Source organism: Anguilla rostrata, chromosome 12 (genome assembly GCF_018555375.3).
Source record: "Anguilla rostrata isolate EN2019 chromosome 12, ASM1855537v3, whole genome shotgun sequence".
NCBI classification, from domain to species: domain Eukaryota; kingdom Metazoa; phylum Chordata; class Actinopteri; order Anguilliformes; family Anguillidae; genus Anguilla; species Anguilla rostrata.
This window is the reverse complement of record NC_057944.1, coordinates 6,533,059-6,560,182: the sequence shown is the minus strand read 5'-3', so window position 1 is coordinate 6,560,182 and position 27,124 is coordinate 6,533,059. Positions and strand designations below refer to the sequence as shown.

Here is a 27,124-nt window from a genome sequence, read left to right as displayed (position 1 = left end):
GTGACTGGACAGCTACACAGCTACTATATACCAGCTATACCCATTTACACTCAGTTATACTTTTTATAGGGAAGAAATAGAATGTTAGGCCGTGATTATCACCTCCAGGTTTTGCTGGTTTGTATGGTCTGCCTGCTCCTGAAAAAAAAAAAAAAAGTGTTAATATTACCCTAATTAGATGACGTCATAGGCTTGCGATGACATCAAATGAAAAAAAAAACATCACACATTGAACCAGAGATATACCTATGGACCTGGTTCATTGATCAGAGAAATACAATAAGCTAATAAAAAGATGTGTTATAGCGAGTTTCCAGCTTATCCACTTGACGATGTAAAATAAAGAAATGAATGTCGGAGAAGTACAAAGTAGTTTTACAGTTCTGTGAAAGTGCCTACACTAGTGACCCTTGTCTCAGATGCAAATGGGTTTTTTTCTGTGTGGGGGGTTTGGGTAGATACTTTGGGGTGCGGGGTAAGTATGGGGGTATTATTTTATTTTGTTTTTGTGAAGGTACCTGGGTATAGACCTCCTCCAGCTCCTCCAGGACCTACTCCACCTCCACCGGCTGGGACGTACACACCTGAAACACAATGCGCAGGTGGTCTAATTAAGATGCACATCAAAGCAACTTCTGCAGTCACTGCACTGCTGGTTCACCAATAACATTCAGTGATGGTTAAAAAAATCCTTGGTGGAAAAATGGAGGCCATTTTGTCCCACATCAATTACATGCACATCAGGTCTTGGGTAGAAAAGTTGTTGTGTTTGATGAAGTTTATCCTGATCATCCCAAAAAACCAGCCTTGTCTCTTGAACACCCCTGCGTCTCGACCGTCAGCGTTAGACGGACGGGGTGCAGTTGGCATGCTCGAGGCAGGTATGCGTGCGAGAAACATTGCCGGTCTGGTTGTGCACGAGACCACTGCTAATGTACGCGACCGACGGCGAAGTGGATGACCGCAGTGTGTCGACAACCAACGAAAGACCGCCATATTGTCCAACAGCACCAGAAGCTGACAGCGTAACTGCAGCCAGACAACTAGAGACTCCATTACACTACATTACAGGCATTTAGCAGATGTTCTTATCGAGAGCAACTTACACAACTTTTGTACATACTGTAGCATTTACATTGCATCCAATCATACGTCTGGATATATACTAAAGCAATGCAGGTTAAGTAGCTTGCTCAAGGGTACAACGGCAGTTCCCCCACCTGGGAATCGCACATGTGACCTTTAGGTTACAATATCAGTTCCTTACCCATTAAGAGACTCCAGGGAGTCACAATGTGGGAAGAAGAGATGACACAGGAACAGGAACCAGCTTCGAAGTGCTGGACCCTACAGAGGTCTTTTAAAAAAGTTTTATTTCAGATTTTTTCCCCCCAGATTTTATCCCAACTTAGAGGCCAGTTATACCCTAGTACTATTCAGTTCCCTGTGTGCTGGGAACACAGCCCCGCCCGCCGCGGTAGGAAGGAGGTCGCCATGCCTCCTCTGAGGAGTTTCTCCTCACCGTGAGTCTGATACTATGAGGAGCTGCTTTGTGTGGCGACCCACCAAGACCCTCCCACCCTCTCACATCCCTGTGCTCTTTAAAGGAGTAACATGGTGGTTGAATGTGACACTTGCACATTCTTTAGGCAACAACAAAACAAATGTGCATAATTTTTTATTATTCAGTCATTTAAATGTATTTTAAAACATGTTTTTCTAAGCCTAAATTTCCCACTATAAAAGTTCACCCGAACCGTCTGGGCGTGGTAATGAGAACTGTCAGTTAGCTATGATTGACAGACCGTGCCCCGTTACCATAGCTACCTCAATGATACGCGCTCATGTTGGGACTTAATAAAGTTCCCACTTTATTAGGTGTTCTTTTACACAAAATAACCAGCTCCTTCAATTAGGGAATCATGTGGCAGAAACAGAATATTTGAAACATGCAGACATGGTGAAGAGGTTTTGTTGTTGTTGACCAATCAACATTAGAATTGGCAAGGCATGTGATCTAAGCTACTTTGGCCATGTTATGACTGTTGATTCTAGACTTGGCGGTTCCAGCATCTCAGAAAAATGCCCTACAGTCTCTAGAGTTTACAGAGAATGGTGCGATAAACAGAAAACACCCGGTGAGTGACAGTTCTGTGGCCAAACACAAGCTGTTAATGAGGTCAGAGGTTAATGGGCAGGCTTGTTCAAGCTAACAGAAAGGCCACACATGCTCAAATAACAGCTGTTTACAGCACTGATATGCAGAAGGGCATCTCTGAATGTACAACACGTTGAACATGGAAGCGGATACACTACAGCAACAGAAAGATGAGGCTACAGTGGTCATGTGACCACCAAAACTGGGTACCTGAATATTGGATAAGCATTGCCTGCTCTGACAAATCTCGATTTCTGCCACAACATGGAGATGGTAGGGCCATAATTTGGCATGAATAGCATGAATAAATGGATCTTTTCCGCCTTCGGTCAATGGTGCAGACTGGAGGGGGTAGTGTAATGGCATGGGGAATGTTTTCCTGGCACACATGAAAACATTAATACCAGGTGAAGATCATTTGAATACCACAGCGTACCTAAGCATCCCTTATGACCGTTTTTCAAAATGGATGCTTCCGCCAGGATGAGGCACCACGTCAGAAAGCACGCATCATCTTGCGCTGGTTCCACAAACATGTCAGTGACGTCAGTTTACTCCAATGGCCAGCACAGTCCCCAGGTCTCAGTGCAATACACAGAGCACCTTTGGGACGAGGTGGGGGTTCACAGCATGAATGTGGTGCCGGAAAACATTAGCAGGAACTGCATGATGCTATCGAGTGAGCATCCTGTTGAATCCACACTGTTACAAAAGCGGCTTCTACCCAGTACTAGATAGGGCGTACCTAACAAAATGGCCACTGAGTGTGTGAGTGTGTACGTACTGTACGTAAGAGGGACTGTTTTGAAGGAGGCTTATTTGAAAGGCTTAAGTCTTAAATACTCATATCACCGACTTAAATCTCATGTCACTGGATTTAATTGGACAGTGATGGCTTTTGGGCTGGAGCTGCAGGGATATCTGATTACATGATGCTGTGCCTTTTGGTATTAACGTCTCATATGAAAATATTTGACAGTCGTCAACATCTCAGAATCCAACAACAGGCTGACACAGTGCATTACATCACTCTGCTCTTCATCCTAAGAAGACAGTGTGTTCTTTGTTCTGTGACTTCCATCTGAACCAAAGGTGGATTTCAGACTAAAACACTAGGAACCTTTCCAATTTACCCAGTGCATTTTAAAATGCTCTTGAGGATGTGGTGGAATTTCGAAGAACTTATTTGCTTTAATTGCATTTAATTCTCAAACAGTCTGAACCACTTAAGCCATTTCCTTGTTCAAGGATGTTTATGGTTGTAGTTGTTAATAAAAGTATGCCTTTCTTCCAAGAACCAAATCAACCATTCCCACTACTACGCAGGACAAACCACCCAGTATATTCGGCTAGTCAGTAGATTAGCGCAATATAATTAACATCAAATATAAGCTTATAAAATGGAGCTTTGGAGCTTTGTCACGTGACTTCAATATATTCAACAATTGGACCAGACAGCAGCTGCCAACATTGCATGCAGAACCATAAAGACATAAGCATAGAACAGAAGAATACAGAATGATAAGTACAGGCTGTTAAGCCTGTCCAGGCCAGTCATTACCCTGCAGTCCAGAGAGCACCATGCACTGCTTCAGGCCAGGGTCTGTGCACTGATCACATGAGCTAGCAAGTTCTACACATTGATAACCCTGTAAAAACATACTTCTTGATATCAGTGTGAAATTTACCTGGAACCCCCTTGGCCTACTGACAGAACTCTAAGCCTAATCTTTCGATCAACCTCTGCTCCTGCACTTTGTACCTCTGCTGTGCTCTGAGACAAAAGACCAGGCCTTGACACAGAGACAGAACTGGCAAGGAGCTGCGGCGCACGCAGAGAGATGTACACAGAGATGAGGCACGCGTAGGGACAACACGCATGCAAAGCGCAGCACCCACTGATGCGGCTTGCACACAGGGGGACAACACACCACACTCACATAGAAATGGTACACAGGGACAGCACACATACAGGGGGACAACACACACCACACTCACATAGAAACGGTACACAGGGACAGCACACATACAGGGGGACAACACACACCACACTCACATAGAAACGGTACACAGGGACAGCACACATACAGGGGGACAACACACACCACACTCACATAGAAACGGTACACAGGGACAGCACACATACAGGGAGACAACACACACTGCACTCGCATAGCAACGGTACACAGGGACAGCACACATACAGGGAGACAACACACACCGCACTCGCATAGCAACGGTACACAGAGACAGCGGTTCCGAATCAAAGGCCGGATTTCCTGTCTCAAAGCTGAAACCAATTACAGTGCAAACGGAGCAGCGCTCCAAAGCTCTCCCCAACAGCACTTCCTCAGAAACTCTGGCGCTTCCACGGCAACACCGACACAGCCATAAATACAAACAGCCTCAAAATGCTGAATTCATAACTCGGTTGCTGTCGCGCAGAAATCCAGAGGCGCAGAGAAGGACGCATGGGATACGGGAGATCACTAAGCTAAATTAAAGTGCTTCACCATTGGCCGAGCTTTAGCTTGCCTCACCGATGCATTACTGCTACATTCCCAGTGAGGCCGTGGACACCGCTGTGTGTACAGTATTTGGACTCTGAACCGCTGGCTTGCCAGAGTTTTTTTAGAGTTTGCAAGACCGGGTGAATTACCCAACATTACTGTTATTTAGTCTACTTTGTTAAACAATGTTTTTATTACATAAACTGGTTAATTACATTTTTCCATTGTCGTGGGCAGAATGAACTCCTGGCGTTCTAAGACACTAAGCAGTTTGTGTAGTCATGATTTGTGTACAAAATTTGGAGGGCTCCAGTGTTAGAGGAAACAACTCTGGCATATTTACTGACCATTATTTGGCGCAATATTTTATTATATATTTTCTAATCACAATATTTATTCTGGGAAACTGAACCTATTAAACTGTCATATTTTCTCTAAAGTTCAAAGTGTTCTTGTGTGTGGCTGGAATTGGACATGACAAGTATAAAGGATTGGCACTGTGATCACAGACTGATGGAGCACCTACCCCCCAAAATAAAATAAGCTTTCTCAGTCAGAATTTATACAGATGCACTTTCCAAAGTGAGACTCGCCATCTCAGACAACTCAAGGTTGCAATCCCTGTCTGAACTATTGGCTTTTAAAATAATTGGGTTCCTTTTTTTTCAACCACAAAACTGTATGAGAACTAAAAAGGCACTTGCTTACCCAGCTAAGTGGTCTTTTGATGCCCACGGCCTTTTGGCCATAATAATGAAAGATCCAACAAGATGGAAATGTACAGATTCAGAGACTAGGGAGGCTAGGTCAAGGCAATGTGCAAAGCATTTTTGATAATGTTTCTCTCTTCTCAGTTCAGCCAGGACAATTTTTTGAATGAGGAAAAATACTATTGCCAGGTTCTGTTGATTACCATACCGTGTGGTTTTGGCAGCCGAATTGTGCTGTGAGCAAATTCAACGAATGGCTTCAGCTCTCTTGGAGCAAATGGCAGAAGTTAGTTGTTGTTGCCTTTTTCGGGGCTGTGGCAGCCATGTTGTGGAGGGGCCACTTGCAGAAGAAGCACCAAAAGGAATGGGGGTTGAATGGAATCATGTCACCCTTTCCTTTTCTAATTCTTGTCCAGTCCTGTGATTTCTATTATTGTTCTGTAATACAGCCATATATGTGTCTTGGTGGGTCAAAAGGTCAACGGTTATATGCTAGTGCTTCTACTGTGAAATAGTCAGTTGTAAACTCTCTGGAGAATCAGAAGGATTAGAATTCATTTAATGGATTTGGCATGTGGACATTCACCACTGTGACTACAACAAAAGATTTTGTTACCGGTGCTATGTAGCGACCTGTGTGGGTCTAAATTTAATGCCCTGCAACTGAACTGAGCCAGCCAGTCCAGCAGCACTCCCTCCCTGGCTCGAACCCACAGCCCAGACTGAGCCCCAACCAAACAGGCCATTCCCCAAAACCTCACTTTCAGTATTTCATGTGCTCAATGAGCCATCACAGTATGCTGGATTTTACTCTGAATAATACTCAGGCCTGCATTCAATCAACATTTTTCCTTAACTTTGACCCATGAATAAACACAAAAGTATTCACAAACACCAGTGTTGGGGAGTAGTTTAACTACTTGCAGTTAAACCAGTAGTTTAATTATATTTTGCAGCAGTTTGCTGGTAGTTCAACTACAATCAAACTTGTGTAGTGGTTGTAGTAATTAATTACTTTTTTGTTATTTTGAGGTGTAATTAACGACAGGAATGACCAACTACTTTTAGCCCTAAAATGTTAATTTTAAAAAACCCCTTTGAAGAAATACTGCCTTCTCTCCCTCTTTTTCCTCCAATCCTGATCAGCGAGAAGCACTCCAGTCCACTATAGTTGCCAACAGTCAACTACCAATGGCCACACATTGCTGGTTCTGCTCACTGAGCCATATAGTTGTTCTCACCCATTTCCAAAAAGAAGGCGTTGCTGACACAATGATAATTTTCTTATATATTTTTTTCTACGAAGTAATTTGAACTACATTTTTTTGAGTAATTGTAGTTTCACCAGCTACATTGCTCTAGGGTAGCTTCGCTGTAGTTCAATTACTTTCAGTGTGAAGTAATTGGCAGTTTGTACAACTAAGCTGGCAGAGTTTCCCCAACACTGACAAACACTATTTGGCAGATTCACACATTATTGTAATTACCTCGCCTAACCATGTGTGTGTGAAGAAAAACAAAAACAACACAGTTGCAGTTATTTGTGAGTAAGGCCAAGGACACAAGTTGATTGAATCCAGGCCACAGTGTTCCACTGAAAGTAAAGGCTTGAATTAAGGCTTGAGTTTGCCAATAACATTTAAAAGACTAATGACCAACACCCACTCTGTACACTGAGAGAATACCTATCCTTTAACATGCCTACACACCCAGAAAGAGTAACAGACAGTACACATTATCCAGTGAATGAAGGACATTTTGTGCAACTACAGAACAGGATCTGGCTTGTTACAAACTCAATTTATTATCTGAAAATGCTGCACTCTTTGAACTGTTTTCTTTAGCGATGGATAGAGATAGCACAGACAGAACTCAAAGCATTAGCTTCCTCTTGCATACACAGTGCATGTACTGATCCACATACAGTCAACTCATTCACATCTCATACTGAATCTAACCCAAATTATGGCCGCAAAGCAGGTAACTATGGGTACTTAAAAATTAAGCAGGGAGCTCATTTTAAGGCTTTTTCTCCAACCTGTTGCTAATGCTTCAGGGTTTATGCAGCATATATTGTAAAGCCGTAATTAAATCAACTATATATAAATGGTACAATCTAGTTGTTATGCATTTCACCAACTTCTTATCCCCTGTATTACCACAGTTGCCTGAAGGACCACAGGATGAGCTTTTGAGGGAGGGGGCAAGGACACTGTACCCTAAGGACCATCTGGCATATCCCTGCTCAAGCAGTTGCTCCAGAGCCCTTATCAGCCTTCTTGTACTTCTACCATTCTTTGGAAACATACACAATTCACTAAAGGCCTGATACTGATTTGAAATATGTAAGTGCTTCTTAGCTGCTAAAAAGCAATTAAGTTAGCTTTTAGCTAGCTCTTAGCTACTTTTTAGCACTCCCAGTCACTAGCGCATCTTGATGACACTTGAGCTATGTCATTAGGAGCTAATGCTCCTGTTAGGGTCACCCAAGCTGGGCAGCTTGAAGGGTAGAGACCGGAAGAGATGTGAACACTTTTCTCCTCTCTCAAGGGGTTGTCTTAGGGCCAACTACCCTAAACCATAAAAAACTTATGCTAGGAATGATCAATACATTTATATTCACAGCAATAGGACTTTGGTAAAGAGGGGCCTTTATCACAAAGGACTATGATGCAGCACAGTAAAATCCAAAGGAACTCTGTGAGGCTGGAATTTCCTTCTGTCACCTGGGAAGATTATCAGAATAACCAGTTGGAATTTCAGGACAATGTAAGAAACTGGGAAGATAGCTAAGGAAATAAGACATTACAATTGATCAGTTTTAGGTATAAGTGAAACAAAATGGCTGCAATCTGGCCAGTTATCATTGGGAGAAATTATTTTGTATTCTGATCATGAAGAAGTCGTCATCCCTCACTCAGAGGGTGCGGTATAATGAAGCAATCAGACCTCTTATCAGTTGGGAACCCGTTAGTTCTCGTACACCAAAGTTTTCTACCACGGATAAAAACATCAATGTTTCAGGGTATAGATAGGAAATATTATAAAGAGTTATGGGAAAGCATGGTCTTGACCATATGAATATAAATTAGTTATTTACTGACCTGTGTGCGTTAAACCAACTAGTCATGTTTTCCCACAATATACGCAAGGCTACCTTGGTATCTCTAGATCATGTGAGTGAAAATGAAATTGACCATTTTTGCATTAGAAAATATTTTTGGAGAATATTACAAGATGTAGGGGTAGCTTCAGATCATCATCTTTTTCTAGCTACACTGAATATGCATCTTAAACATCATGTAATATCTACTGGTTCCAGAATGCAGTACAATGTAGACTTATTGAGGGGAACAAACATGGAACGATCTGTTCGGTATAAATCTCTTGAACCAGTAAGAGGTATTCCAAGAACGTGCTGAAAGAGATATTGAGACTCAGCGGGAGCAAGTTAACAATGTTTGAATTGATACTTGCATGGTTACCATTAGCAGAAGAGTGGATGTGGCCGGAAACCTTGGAGGAAATACTAGTGAGAAAGGAGTGTGATGCAGAGTCGTACCAGAGCAGCTACATCCGGCCCTTCAGCGCATAGCAGCATCCATAGAGATAAGAGCATACTCAGAAAAATTGGCAGAAGATGGAGGAGACCGCTGCCAAGAGAAATATGAACCATTTTTACATTTCCACTACTTGCAGGCAAGCATGAGTGAGCATAGAAACAGGTCAAGAACAGGCAAAGTAAGCCTCTAACTACAGCCCGAGGAGCAGCTTAAGCACTCGGCTGAACAGAGGCGCCACTAAATCTGCCTGTTCCAGGAAAACCCCCCAGATATACCACCATCTGACACAGCTCTCCCTTTCAGGTTCTAAAAACATAGAAAGTCGGAGATCGGAGGAGCCATGACAGTGTCAGAAAAGTAAAAAGAACAGAAAAGTAGCAGGACCAGATAGTGTACCAGCTGAGGTAGTGAAGGTAGACATGACGCCCACACCGTGCACAAACCTGCCAGCGACATCACACGGCAAGCTTCAGCCTGCAGGCCCCAGGGGTAGAGGGGGCTGAGGAGCAGCAGGAGGAGGGACTCAGAAGGGGGGCTGAGGAGCAACAGGAGAAGGGACTCAGAAGGGGGGCTGAGGAGCAGCAGGAGAAGGGACTCAGAAGGGGGGCTGAGGAGCAGCAGGAGAAGGGACTCAGAAGGGGGGCTGAGGAGCAGCAGGAGAAGGGACTCAGAAGGGGGGCTGAGGAGCAACAGGAGAAGGGACTCAGAAGGGGGCTGAGGAGCAGCAGGAGAAGGGACTCAGAAGGGGGCTGAGGAGCAGCAGGAGAAGGGACTCAGAAGGGGGCTGAGGAGCAGCAGGAGAAGGGACTCAGAAGGGGGCTGAGGAGCAACAGGAGAAGGGACTCAGAAGTGGGGCTGAGGAGCAGCAGGAGAAGGGACTCAGAAGGGGGCTGAGGAGCAGCAGGAGAAGGGACTCAGAAGGGGGGCTGAGGAGCAACAGGAGAAGGGACTCAGAAGGGGGCTGAGGAGCAGCAGGAGAAGGGACTCAGAAGGGGGCTGAGGAGCAGCAGGAGAAGGGACTCAGAAGGGGGGCTGAGGAGCAGCAGGAGAAGGGACTCAGAAGGGGGGCTGAGGAGCAGCAGGAGAAGGAACTCAGAAGGGGGGCTGAGGAGCAGCAGGAGAAGGAACTCAGAAGGGGGGCTGAGGAGCAGCAGGAGAAGGAACTCAGAAGGGGGGCTGAGGAGCAGCAGGAGAAGGGACTCGGAAGGGGGGCTGAGGAGCAGCAGGAGAAGGGACTCAGAAGGGGGGCTGAGGTATTCGGGTTTACATCGGCCTGATGTCAGCAGGACGTCCCGAGTCGTGTGTGCTGGAGAACTTTAATCCATGGCCTACGGTCTGCAGGGAGCTGTGGTCTTAAATTGAGATGGACACATCCTCATCCACACTTGAGGTACCCACGCCATGTTGACCTGTACTGCTTCTGCTGACCCTTCCCCACAGGTGGAAAATGCGAAATTGTCCAGAGTTCCAGTTCTGTTGCAATTTCCTTTATGAAAAACCCATTATTCAGTACTGCAAACCATAAATGACTCAAATCATAAAACAGTCAACAGTATATAAAATAGACGAGGGTCTGTTTCCGTACCTCAAGTGCCCCGAACCCCAAGAGAAAATGTAGCTTGCAAAGAAACAACAGACCCAGGCACACGCTTAGGTTATGGAAACAAAGCTAAAATAAGCTGCGATTGCTTGGGTTTTCAGCTCAAGTCAGTGCAGCTTATTGTGTGATTTACATGAAAAGCTGCAATACTTGACTTTACAAATAAATTTAAAAAACGCTGTCTTGCAAACGACTACACTGATTTGACTCAGTTCAGCTGAAAACCGATATTGACTGGAACAAAGACAGTGGCACTCCCTGAGATGCAAATCAATTGCATGCCAACTGTCAGTGATAATTCCCAAAGTTGTCACGTTTTTTTAATCAAGCAAATTAAACTTAGCATTTTGAGAACTTGAACTATGAAAACAGCTGTTGTCCACTTGGGAAGAAATCAACTGAGCTGTATATTCATTTTCTGGACAATAGCTTTGGCCTATTTATCCCATATCTTCATGTGAACAGAGGCTGTGCAGATGAACCTTGATAAAAACCATGTATATCTCAAGCCAGGATTTACGCAATTCTGAATTCAGTGGGGGACACTTGCCTTTCAATGAGATTCCACCCCAAGCGTACATCTGTCACAGCCAGTGTCCAAGCCAAGATGCGTGCCGGGAAGTATGACTTAACTCGACTTGGAGTTACACTTGTGTGTTTAAAGTGCACGTTGGGCCTGGTCCATTACTGGCTATACATGAGCCTTGAGCCTCCAGCTTTTTCCATGAGTAACAACATCGTGCCAAGCACCAGCATCCTCTTTCATAAGATTTATAGGAGTACGACATCTCTATAAAGGTTTAGCTTAGTACGCTTAGTACATAAAACTGGTATAGCAGTATAAACAAACTCATAAAAGAATTTTCTTGAGAGATAGTGAAGCTAAATAATACAGTATGTCGTATGTGTTACCAATTATGAACCACCATTTTCATAATGGTAATTGTACTTGTTTTTAAATAGTGGGATGAATCAAAATTACACTAGACACTAGTGTTTAATTTTCTAGTGTTAAAGGAATTGGTGATGTGTAATGGATTAATGTGTCATCTGAATTTAAATTAAGTTTTGTAGTGTGCATTTAAGGAAACTAATGTAAGGGACTAGTGTTGTGTAAAGGAATATGGGTGTATAATATGGGGTTATTGGGACTTGTGATGTGTAAAGGATCTGCAGTGAAAAAACTGGTCTTCCTTGAATTAGTGATGTGTACAATAAGGTGTTGCTTATGTGTAAAGGATGCGTATTTTGTAAGCGGTTAATGATGTGTAAAAACAGAAACTGGTAAAACTGTGGAGTCAGGGATGTATAAAATAACTGGTCTCGTATTCAAGGTCACAATCAATGTTTAGCGTTGAATAAAATCAGTTGAGTCCAATATTGGGATATTTAATTTCCCCTTGTGTATATGTGTGAGTGACTGAGTAAGTGAGAGAGAGAGAGAGATAAAGAGCGAGAGAAAGAGGAGAGATTCTCTTCATTCTCTTGTTTTTCTATGTCTCAGAATGTCCACTTATCTAATCCAGTGTACTGTAACACCCACAATTGACTGCAAAGAGACTTCCCTATCTCAGTGAGTGCACAATCATTCTGGCAGGAAATCCCTTTCCATACATTGACATTCATGACACAGTTTTAGCTTGGCCATGTCCACACACTATGTCCAAATGCAGGCACAGAGGGTATGAAGCCTAACCCAGTTTCCTGGGAAAGGGTGGCATGTGGACCTGCACTTTGTCACTTTTAAGACTGCCATACTCTGGCGCGCTGAGCAGGGTTTAAGATCTAAAAGAGTTTAAGAGTGCATATCGCTGATAGAAAAAAAAAAACCCCTTCTCGTACTGGAAGAGGGCCGAAGCACTGCTGTCACACACGCACATGCGATCCAGCAACTCAAATAAACAACAGCAGAAGGGCCGCCGTTCCTTCCCAATCAGGGCCGCGTTCATCCAGGCTCCGTTTCCACGGAGACTGTTAGCACTTATGAGGTGGGCGTCTGAGCAAGACATTCAAGGTCAAGCTTCCAGAGCTAAAAGCAAAATTAAAGAAAATTGTGAAACCATTCCTTTTGTGTCGGGGACGGTGGAATTTTACATCAGCAAGTCGGTGTCCAGTTTGGCTTTCTGCACTGAGTAAATACGGTGCAACCCAATTTTTTTTAGAATAGCATCTGTCCCGGCAGCAACTTTTTTCTTAAATGCGGTATGTTAATAAAAGCTGAGTGCGTTCAAATGGATGGAATGAGCATCTTTATGTCCAAGAATGCATGAATAAATTACAGGTATGTTTTATTGACAAAACTATTCTTGTCTCTTAAGTTTCATTTACTGAATGCTTTTAACCGTAGTTATAGAGCTGTACATTGAAGTGACCATACATTATTATTTATTTTTTTTAGGAATGCCAATTACTTGCGGAAACCACAATGCGATGCTGCATTTTAACTTCGCGAAATGCATCGGCCACATGTTGGCACGGTCAACGGAACAGAAATAAAGTTAACACATTTTATTTAGAGCTCATTTGTTAAGAATTAAAGTTACATTACCGGACTTTCCACCGATGCTAAATGAATAGGCAGAAACATGCTGTTGCCAAATGAACCGTGGTAACATAAATGAACTGCTTGACCCATATCATTATGTAATTTGGCGGTCGTACAACAATGCTATGCACCGGTAAACCTCAGTAGCCTTAAAGGCAATTGGACAATCTGTTCTTGCTGGTTTATTCTGCTCTCTGTTTTCCTCATTTTAAATTAAAAATGAGGAAAGTCTTTAAGACGTTTCGAGATTACAGTCTGGACGTTGTCCCAGTGCCTTGATTTTTAATTTTCAGACTGACATACTGTCCAATATTTTGGCAATATTTTACTTATAACTTTTGACTGACTGGTTGTAGAACAAATACTTTGTTTTATTTGATATTTTTTATCTAGACATTTTACATGAGGCTACCTGATATTGGGTAGGCCATGCAAAATTACGTCGATTTCAACCAACAATAGTTTTAGTTGTTCACTTGCTATGCTGTAAGAAAATAAAAGAAAAAATATTACAGGGTAAGAGATTCTGCTCCATGCAAGTATTTAATGTTTTGACAGAACCAAAACATATTCCTCGAAACATAGCATTTTATTATTGCGTGTGTTGTGCTTTAAATAGCGCTTGAATAGGAACCGTTCCATCCCGCAGGTTTCATCACCACGTCCGGGATTCTGAGACGCTCACAAATTGGTTGCACCACAAATGAGGGCAGCGGTCTAGTGGTGTTTTAGACCGCATGTTATTACGATTATCATTAATAATCCGGCACATGCTCTTATGCTGCGGTGGACTGGCGGCCTGTCCAGGGTGTAGTCCTGCCTCTCGCCCACTGCATGCTGGGATGGGCTCCAGCTTCCCCCCCGCGACCCTGCCCAGGATAAGCGGGTATAGATAATGGATGGATGGATGGAGGTACTTATAATTCTTATGTTTTATGTTTGTAAGTTGCACTGGATACAGCGTCTGCTAAACGGAGGTCAGGTAATACAGACCCCCTCATCAGTCATGTTACGTGACTGCAGGGGGTCTCGGCGCCACATCGCCACGGAAACGGTGATAGCGACCGGGAACCTGGCCCAGGGGAAGGCACAGACAGGTGGACAGTGACAGGAAGTTACAGGCAGTGGTAACGTACAGGCAGCAGACAGAAAATGGCGCCCCTTTAGTACAGGAAAGGGCCCGCGGCGGGACGTTACCGCTGCTCGGGTCCCAAAGTCAAGTACTGATCAAAGCGTGCCAAAAGCTCTGCGCTGGAGTTTACGACTCCACTGGAGCCGCAGGACGCCTCTTAGTTCACCAGAGCCGAGCGAGCTTGACCACGAGACAGAGTAGCTGAAGGACAGACCTCACACCTGAACTTGGCCGACGGACACCAGGCGCTAGATTACGCTACGCACACGCACGTCCACAGACAGGAAGGACGGATTCCGAAAAGCAGCGCAGAGACGTAAACGTGAGCAAACGCAGCGCGGGCGCGCGCCTTGGACTCCTCCGGCCAGCCGCGCGTTTTTATTGGAGCGGGGATTTCCTGGCTCGTTAGAGCCTTAAACGCAGCGGGAGACGTTCACGGCTGACCGGAGACTCCAGGCCCTGGACGGCGGAGTAAGTGCGCCGTAAATTCCGCGCGGACACCGCGGGTCACACGGCCCCTCAGCGGCGGTAAGGCCCGCGGTTTCGTTAAACGTTCGCCACGGTCCCCCCTTCGGCCAGCTTATTTTAAAAGCACATAAAAGACGTACGTTTGGAGGAATTCGTAAATTCGCGTGCTGTGAATTCTCACAGCTGTGGCCGCTCCGGAACGCGACGCTGAAACGCTCTCCGTTTTACTGGGGGGGAAACCCCCTCCATTTCACAGCCGTGAACGAGTACCCTGGGACCCAACCACACGACAGTGGGACACTTCAAAGCAGGGAATAGTTTTTTTATTTTATTTTTTATTTTTTTTACAGTGCTGAGGTTTTGGTTAATGTAATTTACAGTGCATGACTTCGATTACAGGAGTCAAACCAATTTGTATAAACATCTTCAGTAATTAAAGCGTCAGTTAAGGGATTGGTCTAATGTGCGGTGACGCATGAACAGAAATGATGTGACATTCAAAGTGATTTATAAATGCATAGCATACAACTGCTCTGTGCAGCACAGACCCCTCTAATCAAGGACTGCTGCAGACCTGGGATCTCTGACCAGTCTGCGACAGGTTCGTGGGATCTCTGACCAATCGGCGACAGGTCCGTGGATCTCTCAATGACAGTGTCTTGACTTGTACAATCAACAGTTTTGGACATCTTCCATCATTACAGGTCAGTAGGGGATCTTCTGACGCATGCGTGTGACATTCAGTGATTCTAAATGCACAGGTCCTGTTGTGACTCTGACCCAATCAGGACTGTGTCGACTGGGATCTCTGACCAATCAGTGACAGGTTTCTGGGATCTCTGACCAATCAGTGACAGGTTTCTGGGATCTCTGACCAATCAATGACAGGTTTGTGGGATCTCTGACCAATCAGTGAAAGGTCCATGGGATCTCTGACCAATCAGTGACATTAACCAGCTTCCAGTCAGAAAAAAACAGCATCCCTACTGCCCCCAAGGGCCAGATTTAAGTATCCAGTCTCTACAGTATTCCAACAACATATTATATACATTAAGTATTTTTCTGTGAATGATAGAAACCTGAAGTTTATTGTGGCAGTGTGACAGGGCCCAGTGTGAATCGCTAATGTTGGTTTTGGATGTTTGGAGAGCGATTTCCCAGCACAGCTTGCCTGACTGTAACACAGCAGAGTCCACCAAGAAAACCTGTTCTGAGGACCGGACTGTTCATATGGTCTGGCTGCCAGGGAAACGGAGAAATGCTCTTCCTACTGGTCACCTAGTGTTAGCGCATCTCTAGCGACAGATAAGGCATTACATTTTAGCAGGCGCTCTTATCCAGAGCAACTTACACAACTTTTTATTACTATTTTTTTTTTTTTTTTACATGCATCCAGTTATACAGTTGGATGTATACTGAAGCAATGCAGGTTAAGTACCTTGCTTAAGGGTACAATGGCGGTGTCCCACCGGGGAATCAAACCTGGACCCTGTAGGCTACAAGACCAACTCCTTACTCACACTGCCAACAAGAAATACCATTTTGCTTTAGGGTTCATGACAGTACCACTCTCACACAGCACTCTCCCAGCTCTCTCTCTCGCTCTCTCTCTCCCAGCTCTCTCTCTCTCTCTCTCTCTCCCAGCTCTCTCTCTCTCTCTCTCTCTCCCAGCTCTCTCTCTCTCTCTCTCTCTCCCAGCTCTCTCTCTCTCTCTCTCTCTCCCAGCTCTCTCTCTCTCTCTCTCGATACACACAGGGAAAGTTCACGTTATGGATCCAAATCCGCTAAATGCGCTCTTTTCCCACGCGACATTACAGCGCTCTCTGATTGCGGGCGTGTTAAAACTTCTCTATGGCTCCACAGGTAAAATGTTCCTTCGCTCACACCGCATATTGACTACACTCTCACTCCACCAGGTCGGCTCATCAGTCAGCGTAGGGTGTTTCACGGCTAACATGGTACTCATCCTGTACTCTCACTACACACACCTACACTCACAGTACATTCAATCAGACTCCACTCATTTACTCTCATCCATCTATCTTCACCGCAATCACACAGCACTCACAGCACTTGCACTGTACAAATATTATAGTCGCGCCGCGTCCGATTGGCTCGTGAACGTTAAATTAACGGCAGTGTTTAATTTCTGAATGTTTTTTTTTTTATTTACCGAGAGGTGATTAATCGCCGATAGACTGTTACCAAAATGCCGCGTAATGTCATACGTCCTCACATCTGTATTCACCCATGAGAGATGTCCTGCAGTTTAAACAACATCGATCACAAGGTGCTCAATTACACAGAGCATACTTAATCAACTCATTGGTGTAATTAACAGCATCACTTAGTTTGGAAAAAAAACATGCATATTTCTTGAAAATTAATTTACCCTTAAAAATAAGTTTTATTTTGGTTGTAATAAAATCTCTGAAGTGCTACGGGTCTGGTAAATTGCTTCTTATGTAAAATATAAAATGTCATGAAACAGGAACTACATTTAAACTAAATCTCTCAGGATGGACAAGAAATTACTTTAATCTATTAACTAGCGCTGCAATTTCCTCAGTACTACTGCTGAACATAGTAATGAAAAAAAGGCTATACAAAGTGTTATTCGTGTGACATTTCGTAGCGCCAGAATTTTGGTAGTCGCATAGTAACATGGTACATGTAAAATACCTGTTGGTGAACACCTGTACACGTTCTGGAATGCCATAGAACACAAGGATAATGTGACCTCAGAACTGGCCTTGCCAGATTAAACTGTCTGATGGTTTATGCCAAATCCAAACAGGCAGGATAAAAATGTAGAAGAATCAATGTGAAAAAAAAAACTTAAAATTTTTTTATTGCATGAGTATATTATTCACTTGTAAGTCACTTAATTGTAGACTACCTACACTACACACAGACTGCATTTCAGATCAATTGCATACCAAACATCTACATTTAAGACAAACTTCATTGCGATCAGAATTATAGACCATCTACATAACAAAAAACATTACAGGCTAAGTGATTTACACACCACTGACATTACAGACCACCTGCAATACAGACAAATAGCAGGACTGCTTTTCTCAAGAGGCACATGAAGCATTGTTTTAAATACTCTTTGCATGAAGCACTTTCATATTTAATTACCTCTATGCAACAGTTACCAGACATAGGAAAGCATTTTTGCTTTACGAGAATCTTTACTCAGCTTCATAAATTACTGATCAGGTGAGCACCGAGTGAATTCTACTGGAAACACTGGAAGCTGACCAATGGAAAAAAAACAACAATCTGGCCATCTGTAATGTGCACCACATATTTTCTGTCAGAAAACTAAAAATTAAAAAATGTATCACATCTCAAAAATAAAGTATGCATATGGAGGTACTATTATTGCAAATGTAAACTGAATGCTTTTGCAAAAATAAACCAAAAGATTCAAGTAAAGAATGTGGAAAATCCAGGGCCAGCAGAGAATATCACTGGCAAATATGGAGCACATGAGAATTATGTTTTTAATTACAGCGGTTATTTTCAGACAAGCAGCTTCATAACTAGACATTCAGTGCAAAAAAGTTGAATAGATAATATTGTGCTAATTTCTGTTCGCTTATTTTTTTTATAACAGTCATCATCTATGATACCTTTAGAAAACCATACCGAAATACTTATGAATAAAGATACTTGCTCAAACTATTGAAGACAGCTGAACAAATAACACATGCACTAAATGCTGCAGATTCTCATGACTGCGCTGTGCACACATGGTGTTATGCGCTCAAACAGCCAAAAAGAGTGCTTTCGACACGAGGAACGAACCAACGAGGCTCTGCTCTGGGAAGACAGACTGCCAGACGGACGGACGGACGGACCCCTGCTGAGCCCTAGCGTTCCTACCTCCTTGGAGAGAGGGACCGGACAGCACCAAGAAGAGGAGAGCCCGAAGGAGGTGCGGAACCTGCCCGTTAGCCATCTCGCTCCTAAATGCGCCGCTCTTTCCCAGATCACTGGTTTTATCCTCCTCAAGGCTAATTACCGCTACTAAAGTCTTCTTGGAAAGGAGAAAAAAAGAAGAAGAAGAAGAAGAAGAAAAAAAAAAGATACTGGACGCTACGTAATTAAGAATGGGCGAAGGCTTTGAGCTCAATGGAGCATTTCACTTTTTTCTCCTCGCCGTCTGATGTTCCTGTTTTTATTCTGGTCACTCCTGCCAACAGCACAGAACTCGCTGCCAGAGAGAGAGAGAGAGAGAGGGAGAGAGAGAGAGAAAGTGAGAGTGAGAGAGAGAGAGAGAGGGAGAGAGGGAGAGAAAGTGAGTGAGATAGAGAGAGGAGGAGGAGAGTGGGCAGAGAAAGCAGCGGAAGAAGAGGAGAGGGAGAAAGAATTATAACAGTAAAAGAGAGGGAAGGAGAAAGAAGGAAGGAGAGCAAGAAAGGTAGGAGGAGAGACACTCAACATACAGAGGGAATAAAATGTCATGAGGATAGAGTGGCCCTCTTTTCTGCTGGCCCAAACTTTATGCACATAGACCTCACATTCAAACGCAGAGTTTTAAGCACAGGAATCATTGGGAAAAGGATGTGCATCACAGCTACAGATAAACATCTCAGTTTCTTTGGGTACAAACACAGGCAAACACACTGGAGTCATGTAAATATTCAGGAAATAGCAGCCCTACTGCTGCCCAGATGCCCCGGCACTGTGGTGTGGAAGCCTGGCACAGACTGGCACCCTGAGAATAAACAGATTCACAAAAATACCAAACTCAGAAGCCCACCCATCTGTCTGTACCCTACTGGTTATACACATCTGCCTGTACCCTGCCGGTTATATCCACACATCTGTCTGTCCCCTGTAGATTCTACGCATTACATTACATTATAGGCATTTAGCAGACACTCTTGTCCAGAATGACTTACACTTTTACGTAGAATTTACATTGCATCAATTTATACAGTTGGATATACACTCACTGGCCACTTCATTAGGTACACCTGTTCAACTGCAAACTGCACCCCTTAACGCAAATATCTAATCAGCCAATCACGCGGCAGCAACTCAATGCATTTGGGATGTAGATGTGGTCAAGACGATCTGCTGAAGTTCAAACCAAGTATCTGAATGGGGAAGAAAGGTGATCTAAGTGACTTTGAACGTGGCATGGTTGTTGGTGCCAGACGGGCTGGTTTGAGTATCTCAGAAATTGCTGATCTACTGGGATTTTCACGCACAACCATTTCTAGGGTTCACAGAGAATGGTCAGAAAAAGAGAATATATCCAGTGAGCGGCAGTTCTCTGGGCAAAAATGCCTTGTTGATGGCAGAGGTCAGAGGAGAATGGCCAGAGTGGTTCGAGCTGATAGAAAGGCAACAGTAACTCAAATAACCACTTGTTACAACCGAGGTATGCAGAAGAGCATCTCTGAACGCACACCACGTCAAACCTTGAAGCAGATGGGCTACAGCAGCAGAAGACCAACCCGGTTGCCACTCCTGTCACCTAATGAAGTGGCCGGTGAGTGTATACTGAAGCAAAGCAGGTTAAGTACCTTGCTCAAGGGTACAACAGCAGTGTCCTACCCAGGAATCGAACCTGCGATCTTTAGGTTACAAAACCAGTTCCTTACCCATTATACCACACTGCCGCCCACACCTGTCTGTTCTGTGCAGGTTATACACACACCTGTTTGTTCTGTACAGGTTATACTCACACACCTATCTGTCCCCTGCAGGTTGTACTCACACACCTGTCTGTCCCCTGCAGGTTATTTTCACACACCTGTCTGTCTTTTGCAGATTATAAACACAGACCTGTCTGTTCTGTACAGGTTATACTCATAAACCTGTCTGTCCCCTTGAGATCACACCCACACACCTGTCATCGAGCAATCTACCAAAAAATGTGCCTGAGTGAACACACTGCCTTCATTTGGTCCTTTCACATTATTCAATGGATTTGTCAACACTATGCACTGAAACATGAGAAATGACATTGAAAAATGGTGATCCAGTTAATGTAATTTAGTAGTGTTTTTATAGTAAAAAAAAGGCAGACAAGGGCACCCCATTCTCAGACATAATCATAATAATGAAAGACGTAGATGAAAGCATCGTATTATTGTATACAAAGGTACTGGCTATAAACGTTACAAATGACAGATTGATTGAGAATGCGTTTATCGACAAAATATTTTATAAAACAACAAGGCAGATAACTTACTGGCCGAGGAGCACGGACCACATTAATCTACATGTTGCTGAGAATATTTGTAATTTTAACAGGCTATCATATCATAAAAATATCCAAACACAAAAGCTACCATTTCAAAATGGCGTTCGGTTTAATTAAGTTTAGTCAGTCATCTTGAAGTCTTCTCCTACAACTCCCTCCTCCTCTCCACATCCCTCTGTCCCCTCGGTCAGGTTAATTAGGTCAGGTTAGTTGTGCCAATCACACCTTCTGTTTTCAAACTGACTTTAAATGAGCTCTTAATTGTGGCAGGGAGGTCAGAAATTTTTTATACACAGGTAATGTTACGTTTTGTTATGAAGGTAACGTTTAGAAATCTTTAGGCCTGTAAGCCACCTTAACTGATACACATTGAGAGTAGATCTTGTAAGATTGTAGTTGCCTTTGGTCTATGGTCCTCAGATTTTAAACAAAAGCGTAAGACATAAGATCACAATCAACTCCTATTTAAAATGTGAGCTAATGACTCTTACCTCACTGAGCACAGGTACTGTAAGAGTGAAGCCTTATCTGTACGGCTGTGGTTCACAGACTCTGTTAGTTAAGACAAAAAAAAAACAACTTTCCACCTATGCGGTTCATGTACAATTGGTCTCTCCAGCAAACCACCCGTGGATCCCCATGTCTCCGCTAGCTGTCATGTCCTGTCACCCCGCCCAATTTCACCCCAAACATCTTCGCCCCACTCTCTTATTCCCACTCCTTTTGATATTCATGTACGATTTAGTGTTGGCCTCTGCGACAAAAAGAATTTGGCAGAGAGGAAAGAAATGACATCAGGAATCATGATATTGATATCTGAACGTTTCGGGAATGCGGAGCAGGTTTCCCAGGGTTCCTGAGACGCACAGATGCATGATGGTCCAGCGGAGACCCCAGAGGAGGGACGGAGCTTTTTGGCAGCGCGCACACCAGGGTCCTCCTTCCAACAGGCTTCTTGGCGTTCTCCTTCCCTGCAGCAACTCTTCACTGGACCGTAAAGCACGCGGGAGAGCCACGCTTCGTTCCAGGTGCGCGTTCAACGGTCCAAGGTGCACGTCGTCCGGTCCAGATGCACGTTAAACGGGCAATTATTGTTGATATAAATATTGAAATGTTCACGTATTGGGTTTCGAAGATGGCATATATAGACGTGAAATTAATATTTGTTCTTCCAGAAAGGTTTACTGGGAGATCCAAGATTCAAGGCCACGAAGAGGCCTGTGGGTAATGAGCAGGGCCTTAACTCAGCCCTGAGCCAGTACGTTCGGTAAAGACAGGGGTAATGTGTTTTGAATATTGGAGGGAACCGGTGCAATGGGGGGGGGGAAGACAGTGGTAATGAGCTTGGAGCTGCTTGTGGGTGAGCCCTGCTACATTTATGTAAAATATATCCAGGCACAGCTTTTTTCCATTTTACAGTTCTATTGTTTTCTGAGAATGGCCATCGAAGGGGATTGTCTACGCATGGTGAGCTGGTGAAGTGGTGCCTTGAATAAACAAGCAACAAGTCTGTAAATATGTGTCAATTTTGCGAGGACTGTTGCAACTTCTAGTTAAGGAAACAGTTTATGCATAACTCACAACACCTTTGTAATTAATCTCTTTCGTTATTTCTTCTTTCAGTTATATTTCTAATTAAACACTCACTGAATTTACTCAATCAGTGAGCACAAAAACAGTTCCCAATTCAAGTCAAGTTAGAGCCAAGCAAAGAATAATGTCATCATCCGCTGCTGTACCACCTGCACAGAATTTTCCAGAAGGCTGGCCCCGGTTCTCACACTCGGGCTGCAGAAAGCCAGGCGTAGGTTTGGGCACCGAGGGGGAAACGCTCTTCCTGGTCATTGTTCTGCTTTCCTCGTGTCCTTCAGTTCTGCGGCGGGAGGGTTATAAACTCAAACGGGCGTATCAGCGACACGTGAACCTGTCTCTGAGGGGCGGGCTTGCTAGCCGCACGCTTCCCCGGTTTAATTAAAAAGGCAGGGGAAGGGAGGGCTGCCCTAATCTTCAGATAAGCTGGCGTGCTCTCACGCCCAACCGTGCCAGTTCCCTCCCCCTCCCCCCCTCACCCCCCCCTCGGGAGATACCTGCCAACGCCCGGCTCCCACTGAACTATGGGCGGGGCTTTCCACAGCCACTTCACCCAGCAGTCAAGGGCTCAATAAATCACCCAGACGAGCCCGTTAGCCTGAAGCTACCGCAGGGAAATTCCCATATACTGCAATATATTGGTGTGGACTTCTTACAAAATATAATATGACAATATATTTCAATATATATGAAATATTATTTGCAGGTATGTATTTTAAATTATATGAATATACATTGAAAAGTGAAGTCAGGATAATATTATTATTTCAAAATATTTTTATATACATTTCATTCGCGTAGGGCCTGGGTTCTGACAGGCAAATGAAATATTACATCGCTTTTACAACATATTTTTTGTATATGTTGATAATGTAATTACTTCAATATATTTTTCGGTGTATTTCATCAGCGTAAGGGCTGCGTTCTGACAGGTAAACGCTCGCGCGCTAACGGGCCACTTAGCCGTAGCCTTGCGGCGAGAAAACGGTGGCATGACGTGGGACACTTGAAGACAGCTTCCTTTGCCTGGTTCTGACTGGAAATGGGAGGGTTCCTCTCTCTTTCCTTCTCAGTCTCCTTATCACTAGAAGTGGAAATAACTGGAAAGGGCTCCAGAATAGTCTAGCGGCCAGACTATCCTGGGAAAGTTCTTTCTCCTCCATGTGGCTGAAGAGAAACACATAATATACCTTTATTAGGCATTTTCTAATCTTCCAGTAATCTTTGTCATGATGTCACTTGGTCATTTAAATGACATCGTGTGTACACCGCGTTGCAAAAAGCATAAATTTGAAAACTTTTATTCGAAAACGTTCATGAGAACATCTTGATGAAAGTGCGGGTTGACAATATCTTTAGCTGATTTCAACTGATATAAAAATAAGCTTTGATTATTTTTCTGGGCTAACCTCTCAATTGCTTTGGCATGTGCCCGATTTGCCTTTTAAAGTCAGTTCAGAGTCGAGGCGCAGAAACACTCAGGGCTAAATGCAGCCTTGCCTTCGAGTGCATTCAGACAAGTGACCTATGGTCTGAGTTCAAACAGTGATGACATCACATTACTGATGATTAAAATCCTGCGATAGCACACAAGTAACGCTGATTAAACGCTGATCGTAGGACAGAAATGAGAACACGGAAAACAAGAAGAGACCCGTGAAACAAATGGGTTTATTTTGTTGAAGAGAAAGAATGAGTAAAGAGGAAGTACATCCCTTCAATTCCTTAAACAGCCAACCCCTCCACACCCCCCCCCTCCCCAACAGTAATATATCAGCATTAAAAACAGCTTCTGTATATTCCAGAAACTTCATATTTCATAAGACTTAACGGAATAAACGGCGGCGTCCCCCGGTGCGGCTCTCGGGCCTGTTTGTGGGTTTCTCTCCCAGCAACGTGCTAAATCACGCGCCGCGAGCCGTCCCTCGGGCCGGCTTCACCGATTGGCCGGTGAAAAATGCGCGGCGCTGCCGCAGACACCGCGCAGCCGAAAGCGGGACGATAACACAGACGTCGGAAAGAGGCCGTTTTGTGCTGTGACTGTCAACGGAACTCACATCACAGAACACGACTGGATGGAACTCACATCACAGAACACGACTGGATGGAACACACATCGCAGAACACGACTGGACACGTTTCGCTGGACAATTTCGGAGAATAATTACGAGAAACACTCGTACAACGGCAAAAGGAAAAAAAAATGTATCAGAACGGAAAAAATTCCTTCAAATAATTCTTGGCATTGCATGAAGCACAGCTGAATAATTTCAGATGCCACCTCAATGCAGCGCATTGAAAATAGACATGGATATTTGGCGGCCTGAGTTATGATTGGGACGTCAATAGTGCATGGGTTTGTGTCAGTCCTCCACTCCGCACGAAAGAACAGTCCAATCATTCTCCACCTGGCTAAAATTCAGACAGGAATAAAAAAATTCACAAATTATGCAGTTTTATGAGTAATCAAATATTAATCTGAGGGTGACGAAGAAGTTGGGTGTTCGGCCAGCAAAACCGAAGCCAGAGGTTGCTTCTGGGTTTGATTTATTTGATGGTTTTAAATCAGGGGGACCTATGGTCTCTCATTCAGGAGACATCGATTCATGAAGGGTGGCAGAAGTTGTGTAGATACTGTTGGCGTGTACTGAATGACAGGGGAGGGTCGAACTGTGCACTGCACCCCCTAATCTCTTCTTCTCTGATCTCGGACCAGAGCGCCATGCCATGAACGGCGCCCTCAACTGGCGGGATTCCAAAGTTCCTGACATTTATTTAAAATGATGAACTGTTTTTGAGCTGTCAGGAGCCATCCCCAAAAAAAAAAAAAAAAAAAAACCCTTCCAAAAGCCTGTCTCAGTGACGAGGAAATGATGGCCTCAGATCCTGGATGCTGCCACGGTGACGGATGCTGTAGCTGCTTTCGTGTCTATCACTCAGTTACAGAAAGCCTGAAGTAATGCGAACATACGCACGGGGGAATTTCACAGGGAAGTCCAACTAAGAACTAGACATAATGGGAGCTAGAGGTGGGAGCCATGGCGTTTGCATCGATGTGCTGCGAAGACGCGCTCCCTTACGAGCAATTTCCCCTCCGCTGTCACGCGCGTATCCTGAACGTGCTGGGCTAGGAGCGGAGTCGAATAAATCCAGACCGCCTCCGTCCGGTTCAGCTATGCAGGCTACAGGCCCTTTGTTAGCTGTCAGAAAATCTCATTTTGAATAAGTGCAGCAACAGCCAGTCTTTTCCAGTCATTCTCTCCAAAATGAGCTTTTTCGCTGTACCCTGGCAGAACGCGAGATATTTGATTAAACTCAGGGAGACGAGGGAACGAGCCAGTCCGTTTTAACCCCTCAAAAAGAAAAAAAAAACTAAAATGACCTTGTCGGATTATAAAAGAACAAGTGAGCATTTTTATAACCATTATTACAGCCATTTTATTGGTAAAACAGTATCTTTACACATAAAAATATAGGAGACATTTCTGGATGGTCAGAAAGCGTATAACTATATTTATCAGGAGGAAAGTAACTCTCTTTTGCTGTGAGCCAATATTACAACGAGCGTGTGATGTCATTGTTTTGCAAAGAAAGGTTTTGCCATTAAAACCGTTCTTGTGTTCCAATGCAGGCACCTCTGCAGGGCCACTGTGTGGAAAATGTTCACGAAACACCCATAGGTCACACGGTCACGCACACGCGCATGCGCACACACACACACACGCGAACACGCACACGTCTGCTAAACACATTTCCAGCGGCCGCCGGCTCACGCCCTATCAGCTTCACGCGTGTACTTTCTCCTGCTCCGTGGCCAGCAGCGCACTGGACTCTGTGGAAAAGATACGCACGGTTTTCCCATCATGAAGTTCAGAACTGAGTGATGATAGCAAAATCGGCAATGTCTCCAGCGGAACGCTAGTCGTGCTCATAATCAGCAGGCTATGGCTGCGTCCGAATGTGCAGCTGTATACGACACCAGCCAGTGTTAATGTACAGACATATGACACCAGCCAGTGCTAATATACAGACATATGACACCAGCCAGTGTTAATGTACAGACATAGGACACCAGCCAGTGTTAATAATGCACAGATGCATATAGCACCAGCCAGTGTTAATGTACAGACATATGACACCAGCCAGTGTTAATGTACAGACATATGACACCAGCCAGTGTTAATGTACAGACATATGACACCAGCCAGTGTTAATCTACAGACATATGACACCAGCCAGTGTTAATGTACAGACATATGACACCAGCCAGTGTTAATATACAGACATATGACACCGGCCAGTGTTAATATACAGACATATGACACCAGCCAGTGTTAATATACAGACATTACATTACATAACATTACAGGCATTTAGCAGACGCTCTTATCCAGAGCGACTTACACAACTTTTTACATAGCATTTTACATTTTATCCATTTATACAGCTGGATATATACTGAAGCAATTTCGGTTAAGTACCTTGCTCAAGGGTACAACGGCAGTGTCCTACCCGGGAATCGAACCTGCGACCTTTCGGTTACAAGTCCAGTTCCTTACCCACTGTGCTACACTCCGTCCATATGACACTAGCCAGTGTTAATAATGCACAGATGC

At 44.1% G+C, this 27,124-nt stretch overlaps 1 protein-coding gene across 1 annotated transcript in view; it reads right to left on the bottom strand.

Annotated features, from left to right (window-relative positions):
• The window catches only part of LOC135236737 (elastin-like), a 61,483-nt gene extending 42,459 nt beyond the window's left edge, over positions 1–19,024 (bottom strand). Inside the window, exons 1-3 of the mRNA XM_064303250.1 lie at positions 18,584–19,024; positions 519–584; positions 103–138 (exon numbers count right to left, since the gene is read on the bottom strand). Of these exons, the coding sequence (XP_064159320.1) occupies positions 103–138; positions 519–584; positions 18,584–18,659 (178 nt within the window). The 5' untranslated portion in view covers positions 18,660–19,024. The remainder of the gene's footprint in view (positions 1–102; positions 139–518; positions 585–18,583) is intronic.
• Positions 19,025–27,124: the final 8,100 nt, after the last annotated feature.